Below are 15533 nucleotides of genomic sequence, written 5' to 3'. Positions count from 1 at the left end.
CTGATCCAAACGGGGTCAGCTTGAATCCCTCTCTTACTAATTCCTTTTCAATCCCTACAAATCGGGTCTAGATTTGGGCAATTATGTCGATGAAAATTATGTCGGTGAAACGTGATGTCAATTTCTTCTTGCGCTTTCTTGAGGACCTGAGAATGATTAAGCATTATGGGCATTGCCCATTCAATAGTTCCCAGTGAGTTGAAGTGACTGTTCCACTATTTAAGGTTGGCTAACAGTACAGTATAAGTAGAGTTAAGCAACAGGGCAGTTGCGAATTTGTCAGTAGTTCGTAACAAATCTGACTGGAAGGACCAGAGCCCGCAAGCTCCTATATCACAAAGTCCTATCTGCTCGTTCACTCAAAACCGTGCTATTTATGTGGGCTTAGGGATGCAGGGAACAACCTTGTATAAGTTATCTGTAATCAAAAAGAAAAAAAAATCATTCCAGTGTGTTTTTGTGAAGATACAGTAGCGTATGTCATTAAGATAGGGGTCGTGTGAGCATGTGTCTATGGCCAACTTTAAGGGTCTTTTGTTGATAAGATATGATCATCGTTGTCAGCAGTACCCATTCTTTGTGATAAATACACCAAGTAAAGAAAAAAGAAATATGCTGCATAAGAATCAGAGCAACATTAAATCTCCCGAGCATAAAAAAGAATTTCCCCTGACAAGTGTTTTTGTCTTATAATCATATTTGGCCAGACAAAGAAGTGTAAACAAGCCAAACCAACTGCTAAGTACGGCAGTGATCGGAGATGGTGAGAAACGAAATTGAACAGACACTCTTGGTTTCGAGCTGTTGGGCTCAGCTCATTGTCAGTCAAGTCCCCTAGGCCAAGTCCACCAATTCTTCTCCATTTACTCGTTCCTGCTTCCTTTTTTGAACACAAGCCATTGTGTAAACAAACCGTCCCTCCTGCCTCAAGTGGCATCAACCTAAACCCTTCTCTCACTCCCGGTAACTTTAGTAGTATTTGTATTTATATTTGCAGCACAGTTATGCAGTTATTGTACCAATGTCTAGTATGCCATCTTATTCATATAAAATAACCTTCATAGAGATACAAAGTGCTTACAATCAACTAAACACCCCGCAACAAAGTATATATAACCGGAAGCAACCTATACCCTAACTAGCAAAGCGCAAAGTGGTACTAATTCACTTGAGAGAGCAGATTGAGCAAGTTAAAGCGAGGTCTACATTTTGCTTCCAGGGGTTGAGCCTTAGGCAATGTCAGACCTACACCCTCAGTCATATCCACCATTTCTTCTCCATTTACTCTCTCCCAATCCAAACACTGAATCAATGAACCTAATGCCAATCCCATCACACGCATTGCCATGCCTTCACCGGGACAACCTCTCCTACCTGAACTGAACGGCATCAGCTTGAACCCTTGTCTAGTTCCTCCTTCCGCTAACCCTTCGAACCTCTCCGGCTTGAACTTACTCGGTTCGTCCCATGACTTTGGATCATTTTGTATGGCCCACAAATTCAATAATAACATTGTGCCTCGTGGAACGTTGTAACCTCCTAATACAGTATCTTCAGATGACTCATGTGGTACTGATAGCGGTCCAGCTGGGTATATCCGCAGGGTCTCGAGGATGATGGCATGGAGGTATGGCAGCTTACTGAGATCAAATTCGTTAACTAATTGCTCTTGTCCAACGTGCTCGTCAATCTCTTTCTGGGCTTTCTTGAGAACATGTGGATTGTTGAGTAATAAAGACATTGCCCATTCCATTGTTCCTGCTGAAGTGTCTGTTCCAGCTGACAACAGTGCCTGCACAGATACATTTTGTAAGTTCATTTGGTGGTTTAGAGTAGATTTTGAGCTGAGTAAGCCAAACCATGTGAATGAAAATGAAAGACTCCAAGCAAGTGCAACATCCCATGAGGCTTTTATTTGTGTTGCAGCAATTTGTTCCATTATCCGAAGTCAAAAAGTGACACCTTTATAGATGAAAAATGAACCTAACCCAAGAAAATGTACTGCTTTTGGTGAACCTAACCATTTTTTATTAGTGAGCTAAAGTTGAAATTTATCTTACCCCTCCAAGGCCTCGTATCATTTGATCGCTATAGTAATCCGGTTCATCCTTCTGAAGCGACAACAAAACATCAATCATAGTCTTCTGTTGTCTATCACTCGAATCATCATTCTTATCACCGATTGCCATCAGTTTGCGACGCTCTTCGATCAATCGCTGCAAGAAAACATCTCTATTTTTCGTCAGTCTCACTATCCTTTTCTCCGTCTCATTAAGCCCGAACCATCTTAAAAACGGCAAGAAATCTCCCACATTAGTAGCTCCACCCAAAACAAATGTTTCCTCAACCAACTCTCTAAAATATGCAGCTTCTTCCACTTCTTTCACACCTTCACCGTAATACCTTTTCCCGGCTATCATCCTCATCATAATATTCAGAGTCATGCCAAATAAAGCTGCCTTAAGGTCCACCGTCCGGTACTCATCATTGCCGGACGTCAGCTGTTTAATCATCAACCGGGCCTCATCAACACGGACGTCGAGGAACATCTGCAGACGACTAGACGAGAAAATTTCAAGTGCCGTGATCCGTCGAAGATTCCGCCAATTATGCCCATATGGCGCCCAGACTATGCTGGTATAATTTATACCCAAGGTTTTACCGAAAAAGAGTTGCGGACGGTTTGCAAAGACTATGTCGTTCTTGTTTAAGCATTCCTCGGCAGCAGACGGATCCGACACGACTAGAACTGGCCTGGAACCGAATCGGAGGTATAAAATTGGACCATATTTGTTGGAAATTTTTGCTAAGGTTCGATATAATGGTTTCTTAGCTAAGTGGAGATGGCCAAGAATTGGAAGAGATGGCGGACTTGGTGGATGATTTTTGGTTTTCTTCTTCTTCTGGATTAGAAGAAGGATTGAGAGAAGAAAGAGTAAAGGTGAAACAGTAAGGAAGATGTAAAAGGGTTCCATTTCCATACTTGAGAAGATAAGCTGAAATTCTTCTGTGAATAAGAGATCTCATAAAAAGGAGTTCTATAGGTGACTGGTGAAGCATAAATGGCGTCAGCATCCAGATCATCATTTTTTTATTTTTAGATTGTTTAAGAAGGTAATAAAGTTGTTTAAGAGTAATTTGTCAGCAGATTAAGTTTAATGTGTATGTAGACGAGATATAACGCAACAATTGACCATGACATGACCAGTAAGACAAGTTGTTCGTTCTGATTTAACTAGTCATGTGGGAATTGTACGTCTGAGTGCTTTCCGTGTAAGACCAACCAGTTCGAGACAATTACAAATGGCAAATGCCAAATTAGCTAGTAAAATTCAAGCAGTAGCTTGTTATTATCAACGATTTCAGGTTTGTGTTTAAACCAAAAGATAATGTTGTTGTTGTGGTGTACTGTAGAGAATTCAACTCTATTGATCTAGAAACGCTTGAATGGGAAAGGCAAGGCAGAGTCACCAGACACTTTAAGGGAAGAAAGAAACAAGAATAAATGTAGAAAAAGCAGAGTGCTTTTCAACTACAAAAAGCAGAAAAGTAAATGAATTAGTAGTGCTTGGATATGGATGGACCTATCTTATGCAGTTTGTCGCATACATACTAGGGTTTTAAATCAGCAACTCTTTCTAGGTCAATGTTGGCTGCTGTAGTGCTGTGCAAGTCTAATTTTGTCCAAAGGAGGTTAGCGTGCCGTTGTAATGTTAACAAGGAGTTTGCTTTGAAGGGGTTTCCACAGGGAACCATCTTATGCAATCTTGATTTCTTTTTCTGTAAGGTATGGGAAAAATGATTCCTCATGCCACCTCAAGCTTCAAACTCTTTTGAATGTTACATGATGCAGAATGCAAATTTGTTGCAGCCAATGCTTTCAGTGCAAATGCATTTACAAGCCGATTCCTCAAAGATTGAAATCAGGAAATCCTTCCCACAAGAATATTTGGATCGAATGAGTTTTTCTTAAGGCATGCTTTATCAATTTGGACTGACTTTTGTACAAGAATGAAAATAAAATTTGGTTTCATGCCAGGAACTAGACAAAAGAAAAGTTATATGACCAGCCAGAATTAACAATTTAAGTATATATAGCTCTTGCTTGTATTTTTATTATATCACAGGCCTAACAGAGTACTTCGATCGAATTCTCGCATAACTAATCTCCAGTGCAAAATATATGAACATTACAACATAACCAACCCCAATTTTGGCCTTACGAATTATACAATCTTCTTATCCTGTGAATCATCTATAAGATTTAATTTTATAGATACTTAATTTAGGATCGTTGAACTTCATGATAATCACACGATAATTATATACAAGAATAGTTTATACGGAATACCTGTTAGTGTTAATCCGTAGTACATCCCCGATGATCTCAGTAGCAGCGGTAATACCTTGTGGAGGTCATGGTTTCTCCTTCTTCACCTCTTACGTTATGAATAATCAATTCTCCGAAACCCAATACCGATGGCCATTGTGTTCCTTTTATAGGTAGAAGGAGGACCAAGTTCCTAGGATTTAATTAATAGCATTAGATCTCGACCGTCCATCAAAGAAGAGATATTAGGAAATAATCCCAGAAATAGTAACCGACATAAGTTAGCAATATTCTATAATTAACCAAAATTATTACGTGGCCCAAGGGAATATTTCTATGTGTAGAAATATTCTTACATTCTCCCACTGGTCCATGTGATAATTTATTTAACAGTTAATCGTAGAAAAACATAAGGCGCGGGCAATTGCTAACAAAATTTGAAGGTTAACGTAATACCTTGGCCAACTAAGCTAATCATGCGAGTCATAGCGGTTGCACGTTGTCTTGTTATCAACATGTTCCCTTCCATGTACCACAACACAAATAACTTACTTAACTAGGCCTTAAATTGGGATATCATAATGGTCCAGTGATGTCTTCAAAAGAAAGACAATTTCTGTTCACATTCATCCGTTTACATAAGTGTATACTAAACATGGATACAGAAATAATTCAGAACGACATTAATAAGAGCTCATAAAGTGTTCAAAAACAGGCACATAAATTAGCTGAATTTAATAATCAATTACTCCCACAGACCTAAGATTTTATTCTTTTCTTAAGAGGTCTTAAAATGTAATTTTTCAATAAGTACACCTCTCAATGCAATTGTGATTAACTGATACATGAACAACTATTGTTTCTGAATTTCTTGATTCACGAATATATACTCAAGGTTCATGTGTTTTGTTCCTTTTGTATCATATCGTGCTTTAATGCTGCGAAACTAAGACGATAAATTTCAGCAATGTCGAGAAAAAACCTTAAGTCTCTAAGTATCGCAGTCATAAATATTCAAACTCAATTGTGGGACTAGTATTAATGGATTCTTCCTTTATAAAATCCATACATCCATAAAAACTGAAGTTTGAAAAACCCAATAAACTCTTGTTGGGTTTGCTAACTAATTATAAGACAAAAGTTAAAATAGTATCTCAAAATTCTTGATAGCTTTCCTGTAATTTGTTTTTCGATTCTTTAACATATCAACAACTTGTTATAAGTTTCATATCAGAATTAAGACGTAATGAAGATTAAATTTATATCTTCTATCCAACATGAAATAAAATCTGTTAAATATGTTATTATCTCAAAATTTCTTGAATATTCGATATATGCCTTATAAGAGAGCTTTATTAATCCATATGATATTACTATCACATGGTAAGCTTTTCATTCATATCCTTTACTTCAAAAAACTATAGAGATATGCATAAAGTCAAGATCACTACTCGTAGGTAGTACGTCTTAAAATACAAGACCAAGAGTATGAATTTCTCCCACTGATCTTGAGGTATATGCATAAATCTGTAATAATTCATCCAAAACTTGAAACATTTATAGTTTTGTTGAATTTCATATACCATTATGGGAGGATGCTTAAATTTCATACTTTGATTTCTAAAATTTGTAGACTAAAATTTATCATTAATAAATGCTATGTTCACATTTAATTAATGCAACTCTTAGGTCATACTGAGCTACTAATAATACTATGACAATTCTGAATAAGTCTTTCTTTGACACGAGAGAAAAACTTATTTATAATCAATGCATCGTTTCGGAGTAAAATCTTTGGCAATAAGTCTTGCTTTATACCGTTTAAAATTGCTATTATAGTCGTATTAGGTCAGAAAGACCCACTTTCGTACAACTGATTTGTGTCTTTCGAGCAATTAAACAATATCCGAGACTTGACTTTCAACCAATGATTTTTGCTCACATAGCATCAATCCATTAATCAAAATTATTACACATAATAGTTGTGAACCTAAAACCGAGTCTTTTCCATTCCATATCAAAATGTAATAAATTCTTGTAAGAAAATCACTGAAACAACATGAATAACTTTCTTTCAATCTCTGTTGAGACCTTCTTAATGCTGGTTGATGTTGTTATCAAAAAATTTCTTTATTCGCATATTATGGAGTATTGGATCAATAATTTGTGGGCTTTCATTATCTAACATTCTGATAATGAGAAGATTCACAATAACTGTAGAAATGTTAAATAAAGGGATCATTATCATGATTTCTTGAACAGATATATCCACGTACTCCCACTGATTATGCCATCATTAATAAATTAATATTTTCGATTTCAATAAATCCCATACTTCGGTTAGAATATTAAAGGTGATTTAAACTAGGTTTCCAGCCTTTCTAGTCCAAAGTGTGTCTTTGAAACTTCTCTAACAGAAATCTATTTAAATTACACAGTTACAGAAAGAACAAACATTCACAAATGTATAGCCATTATGCATGGTTCATCATGCTTTTAACCATTTTCATAAAAGTATTATTTAGCCCTTTGATATACACCATTACGCCAAGGATAATTTGGCATTGTGTATTGAGAAACAATTCCGAACTTTTGAAGATACTATGCAAAAGATTTAGGATATTATCCTGTTTTGTCATACCTTCACAATATTCACCACCTTTGTCAGACTTTATGATTTTTCACTTTATCTATAATTGCCTCTCAATTTCAATAATAGATCTACATAATAACGCGAAAAATCATTAGGTGATAAATAATTTTATCTTCCAAAAATTGGACCATTAAAAGTCTACAAAATAATCATAATCTACAATTAATAAGAACAAAAGCTGAAATTTATAATAGAGATAAATGAAAATTAAGCTTACAATAGTTACATACCTTCAATAAGATTCTCCTGTGGGTAAAACCTTATCAAGGAACAATGTGAGACATGAAAAACATTAGTACATATTTTACCTTCTCATACACACAACATTATGTTTGTTTAATACCATAACTAGAATCACCTGTGGGAAACTCACGTCCTAAAATGTATTAACAAACTCCAATAATTCTAAATATGTTCAACCTAATATAATGTGAGTTGTAGTCACCTGTGGGTGGCTATTATTTCACATGTATATGAAACATTTAGATAACCTTAATGCTTGTTTAAATTTATGAACCAAAACTACTTGTGAGCAGCATTGTTCTAATAGCTAAATCAAACTAAGAGGACTCAAAATATACAACACTTACAAGATAAGAATTTAGCATCACTGTGGCGATAACTAAACAATCCAGCAAATATGTAGAATTGCAAATATCACACTAGCTTTTCTTGTGACATTGCATGGTCCTAATCAATGATATGGACATCCTTGATCTGATCATAAAATTAGTCGATTATAAACAATTATGAGTAACCCTAAAACATTAATCATAAACCTTTACTTAAAGGCATGTCATCATACATAAATTGTAATAATAATAAAACCCTTTAATTGAAATGTCCAAGCATAATGAACTTTTCGTAAAACAAAATCGAGCATTTAGCAAGTCTATAAGTATAATTCAATAATGAAATTTCGTTGAAGAAAAATTCTTTGATGCATCGCTCATTTAAATATGATACAAACTTAAAGATCATGATAAATAACGGATATATGATGAATTAATATGAAAGGTGTAAATAGTCAACGAGTATCATTTTCAGAAATATGAAGAAATTTATCAAAAATAAAACCTCAATTTCATAGAGGATGCAATAAGTTTTGGACAACATAATAAAAATATTCATGAAAATATGAAGAAAAAAAAATTCGTAATAGGTTGCTCAACTCGATAATGAGTTAATTTATGTTAATTTTCTTTTATGCACTTTTAAGAAATAACGTTTAATCATTTGCCAATTATTTAATTACCATAATGTATGATCAGATATTGTACACTTCAATGTTATCTTAAACATGTGAACTCAGATTACCTGTGGGTAATTGTTGTTCTAATACACTTAAGAAAAACAATATTATAAGCACTTGACATAATAACGATTATGACTGGAAAAATTATTTGACATCACTGTGGTGATTGCCAAACAACTCAAAAATAATGCCATAATAACTACTAAACCTTGCCTTTACGGCTTGGCGTATTCGTGCTTACAATAAAATTATTATTATTGTTAAGACAAAACACTCTAGTATCACTGTGGTGATAACTAAAGAATTATGGCCTAAGAATCTTAAGCACAATAATTTTATACGTACAACTGAAATTATCATTAACATTGGGAGAAAAGTGAAACATAATGACACTAGACACCCTCAAGATTCAAATCAATTCATATCCATATGATCAACAATCATATCAATCAGTGTTTTCTTAAATATGTGAACTCCAATTTCCTGTGGGTAAATTTTGTTCTGATATATTTAAGAAAAACAGGATTACAAGCATTTGACAAAATTTTTGATCATGACCAAAAGTGATTTGACGTCACGGTGGTGATAGCCAATCAACTAAAATAATGTCATTATCACATGATGTCGATAACTGCTAAACCTACACTTTACGGTTTGCAAATTCATGCTTGTAATAACATTATGATTATACTGAGATATAACACTCTAGTATCACTGTGGTGATAACTAAAGAGTCCCATAATAATTTTAAGTATAATCCCATAAAATTTAAAGAAAAACAATAATGCGAGAGAAACTATATCATAACGCACAAGCACACACACAAACCATATCATAATGCACACACAAATTTAATGGTGTCAAAAAATGGTTTTGATCATAAAATTTATAATGAAACTCGATAAAAAATCGTGTTAGTGTTTCGATAAAGCGGAAGCGTAAGTTAATTTACAATAAAAATTGGTTTCATTAGTTTTAAAATTAATACTGTCTCGTTATCTTAATATTAACTAACACGTATACATGCCCACAAGAAAATATTAATGTTTCCAATTTTTTAATGTCTTAATAACCATTCACGTGATGAAAATATTATGTTTATCTTCATTTGCTTTGGAGAACTTATTGATTCATGCCATAAAGATATAATGCCCAATAAATATTTTCTCATTTATATCATATCTCCAATTTACCTCTCTTTCACGTACAAGACAAGCAGAATATATGGACTTTAGTGGGACAATTATGCATGTTTATGACTACATGATGTCGACATTCTTCCATTTCATTTATCGTCATTATTACGTTCATTATTACCTCATATGCTCATTATATGCCATTATTTAAAAAATAATATGTTTAAAATGATTTTCTTTTATTTACATGCCAAAAATAAACTCAATAAGCAAAAAATGTTAATTTATTTACATAAAATAAAGAGTAGGACATTAGTATTAAATTAAAATATATTTTCCTCCAAAATTAAGTAGGTCATTAATGTAGAAATGTATTTTCTTCCAAAATCATGAGAGAGATAATATAAAATATATAAGAAATCATAAGTAATAATGGCCACAGGATCTTAAATTATATAGTATACCATAATTCTCAACTGACTTGATTTTGATGAGATAATGAAAAATCACACAGGATTTTGACGCGGTAATGGAAAATCACACAGAAACTTGATGTGTGAGTATGATATGGGTCATGATAATTAGATGAGAAAAGGAATGCAGTTCCATAAGAACGATTATGATCACATAAAAATAAAATAAAAGATCAAACCAAAATTTTATTTTATTTTCGCCGATATTATTATTGCATACAATAACGGACAATCATGAGTCCTAAACACAAGCTCTAGATGCCAACTATAAGATTTAATTTTATAGATACTTAATTTAGGATCGTTGAACTTCATGATAATCACACGATAATTATATACAAGAATAGTTTATACGGAATACCTGTTAGTGTTAATCCGTAGTACATCCCCGATGATCTCAGTAGCAGCGGTAATACCTTGTGGAGGTCATGGTTTCTCCTTCTTCACCTCTTACGTTATGAATAATCAATTCTCCGAAACCCAATACCGATGACCATTGTGTTCCTTTTATAGGTAGAAGGAGGACCAAGTTCCTAGGATTTAATTAATAGCATTAGATCTCGACCGTCCATCAAAGAAGAGATATTAGGAAATAATCCCAGAAATGATAACCGACATAAGTTAGCAATATTCTATAATTAACCAAAATTATTACGTGATCCAAGGGAATATTTCTATGTGTAGAAATATTCTTACATCATCCTTCTACATACAGGGCAAAACCTGCTCTCCCCTTCCGAAACAATCCCGCAGGGAAGGAAAGATACATTTTAGCATTTTAGTGAAAGATATTTCAAGGGCCAAACAAAGAAAAGATACCTTTGAGCACAAGTGAAGAATATTACCTTTGAGCACAAGGATAGCAAGTGGCACAATGACCACAAGGAATGAAGAAACAGTTGCGCTGTTTGTCATAGCAAATTACACATATTTTCCCATCATACAAATCGTCAGAAGAGTTAGACGTTTGTGATTCGAGATCATCTTCATCACCTGTTCCATATATGAATGAACCAGGTTTCCCTGCTGTTGGTGGTATTAATGGGTCAGTCTCATTTTCCGACCTTACCTCCGGAAGGGGTTCTGCATTCCTCGATGTCTCCCATGCTAGTATGTACTTTAGAATCAGCGACAGAAAAATCACTAAAAGTCCTGCGCACAAAGAGCAATTGCTAGTTAAAATTCTTTCGAATTCAGTAGTCTAGTTTATCGTGACAACAATCCACTTACCTAAGATTGCAATATATGTAATCACACGAGCAACAAAAGAAAGTTCGATATACCATCCGTTTATATCTCTCTGAAATGGATTTGCAAGTAGTGTTTGTTAAGGGAATCTAAATTAACTTGTCAAAGAGAAAATTGGACCAACTGTTATGCATACATTGTTGGGTGTGGCTAGGACGAGAAACTGTTCTTTTGGGAACAGAAGATTGAGTTGACATAATCCGTTTACTGTCGAACACTTGTTGTTTGCCTTTGTGATATCGTACATTGTTGATGAAACATTGACATCAATCTTCATTACAACGGGTCTCGCTTTCATGTTTATGATGCATATGTAGTAGTTATCGCCTTCATCGATTAAGTATTTAACCTGTGTCCTCCGACTCGTACCTGCCGCATATTGAAATCATTTTCAGCGTTTTTTGACCAAGTAAGAAATTTTAGTAAAACTCAACATATTACCATCAGTCGAATTGCTGGAGAAGATGGAACCAGGTGGAGCTGTCACAGGCTCCAGAGTTGCAAAATTATGTTGCCCTGAAAAGCACCAATTCATACATAAACATTTATCACTCGAAAATCCGCAGTCGAAATAACAACATTTGCAAAGATTATCAAATTACATACCCTTGTATAAGACCACCAATATGTCACTAAAATCACTAACATGAGCTGCCCATTTCATCTGAATCATTGAGCCTTTGTTCAGCCATAATGAGAAACCCTGAAATACTCAACCCTTTTTAAACGATGGTTCAATCAGTCTATAACGATATTTCCTTCTAAATCCTTTTCGGGAACTAGAATGAGATTTCAGTAAATTACCTGACGTCGATAGGGCCTTACATGTAAAAACCTCGAAAATTTCCAACAATTTACATTCAAGCTCAATTCAGGCTCTTCTGAAAACCCATAAACTGAAACCCCTGTCTTCCAATCATCTTTAACTTGAATTTGTTGCACAAAAATTGAACTAGCCTTGAAGAGTCGGGAAGAGTTCGGTCCAAAAGGCAAATTAGAATTTCCGTATGCCCCGTACCGGACACTGACTGAAACTGCACAAGTTGTTAAAATTCTGTCAGAAATTTCCATGAATATGAAGATTAGAACGAGGTGGAAATAAAATAGTGAAAGATTACATGCCGCATATCCATAGAGTAAAAGGAATTAGTAACCAAGCCCATATTTCTTGTGATCTATGTGAATAAACTGAATATGAATGCATCAAAGCTGATCGGTGCATGGCGGGATGAGCAAAACATCAACCGGAAGAAGAAGGTGAGTTTTCTTAGAGATTAAATGAAGCAGTGAAGGGTTTAACGAACATACTTGGAGACTGGAAGATGAGCATATAGACAAGGAGGAGGGTATAGTGTGTCATTCCCAACGACTATTCTTTATTTGTGTGTTTGGCGGGTAATTTGAATAGTAGGTAAAGTAACTGTCTCTTCTACAAGTTTGGTGGGTGCACGAGGCCCATTTCAGTTTAGGACGGGGCTTCACCAACTTATAATATTTATGACGCTGGTTCATCCACATATTAGAATCTACCTACCTGACAAACTGGAAATGGCATCCTAATTCACGGTCCAGTGTCATCAGTTCATCACAAAAGATATACACATATATATGAACCGCAATCCAAGTAGGTGTACGTCGTGTGTAAACCATGCCGTTTTCTTCCAGCTTAGTATAGTTTACTGTGAAATTGCGGCCTTATCTAACGTATGTCACCTTTTTGTCTATTCTTGCATGACTTCTCTTTCGGTGCTTCCTCTTTACACTTTTTCATCAACTTTTTGTCTTATAATACTATTCGGTAACTGTTGTTTCCCTAAATTCTTCAAATTTTGTTTCTTCTGCCATTTCTTTGCTCCTTCTTCACTAACTGTGTACTAATATATATGCAACTGGTTGATGTTTTGTAGAATTGAATTGAAAAATATATGTAGTTATTACAAATGGGATGGGAAGGACTAAAGTAGAGATTAAGAAAATAGAAAATCAAACAAATAGGCAAGTCACTTTCTCAAAAAGAAGAAATGGAATCATTAAGAAATCTTATGAGCTTTCTACTCTTTGTGATGTTGATGTTGCTGTCCTCATGTTTTCCCCTTCTGGGAGGCTCAGTCTCTTCTCTACCAAGAAAAGGTTCAATTCTCTCTACTTTAGAAAAACTACGTAATAAGTACCCAAACTCAGTTTTCTTTTATTTTTTTGATCGCCAATATTTGAACTAGTTTTGTTCTTATAGGATTGAAGATATTCTATGGCGCTTTGTTAATCTCCCGGTGCATGAGAGGGGACAGTAAGATATATTTTGATTTAACTCATGAATTGTGTACTTTTTATTACTTGCTTATTTTGATTTTCTTGTATGAGCTTTGTTAAGTTGTGTCTGTTCTTGATTTCCACGTACCATGAATTTGGAAAGGCTGAAAAATCACCAGGTACACAACTTCTTGATATTTTGGTGTATCTTCTTGATTTTCCCGAGCTTATGGTAATGATCGCTCGATCATAGAAGATCAATAATATGATTGTTTGTGAATATATATTGTTGCAGTTTCTCTTACAAATCCTCGAAAATTTGAAGAACGAGGAAGAATTACACTCTCAAGCATCGAGGTTGGTAGATTCCGGTTGACTAGGGATTAATCAAATAAGAAACGCTGAAATTCCGGTTGGGATATATTACAGTTAGAAGTAGAATAAATTATTGACCTAGCGTGTTTGGATACTACGAGCAGAAGTCAGAAAAAAAATTGTTTTTGATTCACAAAAAATTAATTATTTTATTTCTGAAAGTCATTCTGCAATTATGTACTCAATCTAACTTCTGATTTTTCTGCTTCCATAAGTCAAAAACTAACTTTTAGAGTGACATCAGAATAGGCTAGTAATCATTGACTTTTTTTTTCTCCGCTGCTTGTAGTATCAGCAACAGTCCTACGAACTACCAACCAAAGATAGTTGAGGTACATATAATAATCTTTATAGCACTTCATTAATTGGCTGATTAAATTGATACGTTTTTGTGCTAACAATATTTAACAACCTTGCTGATGATAGTATCTTAAACATGAAATACAAAGAAGCCGATATCAAATAAAAGACCTCGAGAAACAACTTAGGTACACATGTCTGCTGAATTATTAAACTTCATTGGTGTTAGTTTTGCATAATCCATGGTTAGTTGTCAGAGACTAATGGTTGGTAAATATAAATAGGGTCTTTGAAGGGAATCCAACTGAAATCGCGTCACTACTCGAGGCCGAGTATCATGAACAAGTCTTAGAAGAGTCCTTGGAACGTATCCGCATGCAGAAGGTAATTAATATCGTATAATTCAAGTTTTATTTTATATGTGAGACGTGTATTCGTAATTTTTATGACCTAAAGATGCTAGTACGAGAAATTTATACAACCAGTTCTCTGAATAACTGCAGGAAGTTTTGCAAAATAAGCTTTCATCTGGATATATGGAGCCAAGAATTGATCAGGTACCTAATAAAAAATTGACTATATGGTGCGGATTCTTTTATCCATTAAATCACTCCATTCGACTTTTCAGCATATATTGATTTTGTAGCTAGTATTTGTATAATTAATTAGGTTTATCCAGAACCAGAGAGTGGAACTATGATCACTGGGTTGATGACTGGCAATAATAATGTTATGAATAACAATATATTCGACGAAGAATGGGTTCCGGATCCAAATCAAAATGATGAACAGCGAGACTCAAATATCCAGATTTTACATTTTCTGAAATCAAATGGACTTCTTCCCATGAGGTCAGCATACATAGTATATATATGCCAACACATTAACACTCAAAAGTAATTTTTTGTTGAAATGGAACACTCATAATCCATTTAATGGTCAATTTACAAAAACAATAATAATAATTTGCAAAGTAATATTTTCAATTTGTGCATGCAGAGATAGTCCTCATCAACAACTAGTACGTACACCACTACAATTAGTAGATACAGAAACACCACCTCCAGCACCCGTCAAGGGAAACAGCTGCAGCATACAATTTAGGGAACATCATAGATCGCCAGGTTGTACTAGTAGGGATGAGGATGCTACTCAAAGTAAGGAATTAGAGCCCCAGAAATTGGTTAGACATGGATACGATGAGAATGTTATCGATGTTAACGAGCTTCCTCCGTGGAGGGTTGAACTTATGCATCCTGCATCCACATGTTTTGATTGAATTATCGTTCAATTTTATTTGTGTTTTTGGAAAATGTACAAATAATCGTTATCTGGCTTCTTTGTTAAAAAAGAAGAAGAAATTGTCCGGCTATTCGTTTAATCCAGCTACTTCAATGGTAAAAGTCAATACAAACGTGAAGTGAGTCAGTTATGGAGCCCACGTAGACCAAAAACAGCTAGGCAACTATTTTTTTTACTAAGTCAAAAACTTTATGAAAAATGAAACTTAATT

At 34.6% G+C, this 15533-nt stretch overlaps 3 protein-coding genes across 5 annotated transcripts; 1 reads left to right on the top strand and 2 right to left on the bottom strand.

Moving 5' to 3' along the window:
* Window positions 1–940: 940 nt before the first annotated feature.
* Window positions 941–3293, bottom strand: LOC113289191 (cytochrome P450 81E8-like). Its single transcript, XM_026538387.1, has 2 exons — window positions 2061–3293; window positions 941–1792 (listed from the first exon to the last, which is right to left on the bottom strand). Exons 1-2 carry the CDS (start codon window positions 2979–2981, stop codon window positions 1160–1162), a joined length of 1554 nt encoding a protein of 517 aa, XP_026394172.1. The 5' UTR covers window positions 2982–3293; the 3' UTR covers window positions 941–1159.
* Window positions 3294–6638: 3345 nt separating this feature from the next.
* LOC113289192 lies at window positions 6639–12355 on the bottom strand. Of its 3 annotated transcripts, XR_003330903.1 has the most exons (10): window positions 12218–12355; window positions 11900–12129; window positions 11702–11798; window positions 11537–11611; window positions 11232–11464; window positions 11078–11147; window positions 10693–10999; window positions 10209–10380; window positions 7214–7242; window positions 6639–7051 (listed from the first exon to the last, which is right to left on the bottom strand). XR_003330903.1 is itself a non-coding variant. In XM_026538389.1 (9 exons), exons 1-8 carry the CDS (start codon window positions 12315–12317, stop codon window positions 10245–10247), a joined length of 1248 nt encoding a protein of 415 aa, XP_026394174.1. In that variant the 5' UTR covers window positions 12318–12355; the 3' UTR covers window positions 7617–7700; window positions 10209–10244. The 3 variants fall into 3 exon arrangements, 2 of the variants coding, with proteins under 2 accessions (XP_026394174.1, XP_026394173.1); XM_026538389.1 differs by lacking the exons at window positions 6639–7051; window positions 7214–7242 and adding an exon at window positions 7617–7700; XM_026538388.1 differs by lacking the exons at window positions 6639–7051; window positions 7214–7242 and having other exon boundaries at window positions 9869–10380.
* Window positions 12356–13610: 1255 nt separating this feature from the next.
* On the top strand, window positions 13611–15077 carry LOC113291458. The gene is made up of 6 exons (XM_026540990.1): window positions 13611–13702; window positions 14010–14052; window positions 14147–14208; window positions 14305–14404; window positions 14524–14577; window positions 15020–15077. The coding sequence occupies exons 1-6, from the start codon at window positions 13611–13613 to the stop codon at window positions 15023–15025; spliced, it is 357 nt and encodes a 118-aa protein (XP_026396775.1). The 3' UTR covers window positions 15026–15077.
* The last annotated feature ends 456 nt before the right edge of the window (window positions 15078–15533 follow it).

The sequence above is a fragment of the Papaver somniferum genome, chromosome 6 (genome assembly GCF_003573695.1).
Source record: "Papaver somniferum cultivar HN1 chromosome 6, ASM357369v1, whole genome shotgun sequence".
NCBI lineage: Eukaryota > Viridiplantae > Streptophyta > Magnoliopsida > Ranunculales > Papaveraceae > Papaver > Papaver somniferum.
The sequence above is the reverse complement of the archived record's forward strand: the minus strand, read 5'-3'. Positions and strand labels throughout refer to the sequence as shown.

Bases quoted from the DNA above. Each gene is read 5' to 3' on its own strand.
- LOC113289192 (XM_026538389.1), bottom strand. From the start codon at position 12,317: ATGCACCGATCAGCTTTGATGCATTCATATTCAGTTTATTCACATAGA. The intron at 12,130-12,217 runs GCATGTAATCTT...CAACTTGTGCAG, and splicing joins TTTTACTCTATGGATATGCG to TTTCAGTCAGTGTCCGGTAC. The intron at 11,148-11,231 runs GTATGCATAACA...AATCCATTTCAG, and splicing joins TCCTAGCCACACCCAACAAT to AGAGATATAAACGGATGGTA.
- LOC113291458 (XM_026540990.1), top strand. From the start codon at position 13,611: ATGATTGTTTGTGAATATATATTGTTGCAGTTTCTCTTACAAATCCTC. The intron at 13,703-14,009 runs GTTGGTAGATTC...CGCTGCTTGTAG, and splicing joins TTACACTCTCAAGCATCGAG to TATCAGCAACAGTCCTACGA. The intron at 14,405-14,523 runs GTAATTAATATC...GAATAACTGCAG, and splicing joins AACGTATCCGCATGCAGAAG to GAAGTTTTGCAAAATAAGCT.
- LOC113289191 (XM_026538387.1), bottom strand. From the start codon at position 2,981: ATGGAAATGGAACCCTTTTACATCTTCCTTACTGTTTCACCTTTACTC. The intron at 1,793-2,060 runs GTAAGATAAATT...GTATCTGTGCAG, and splicing joins TGATACGAGGCCTTGGAGGG to GCACTGTTGTCAGCTGGAAC.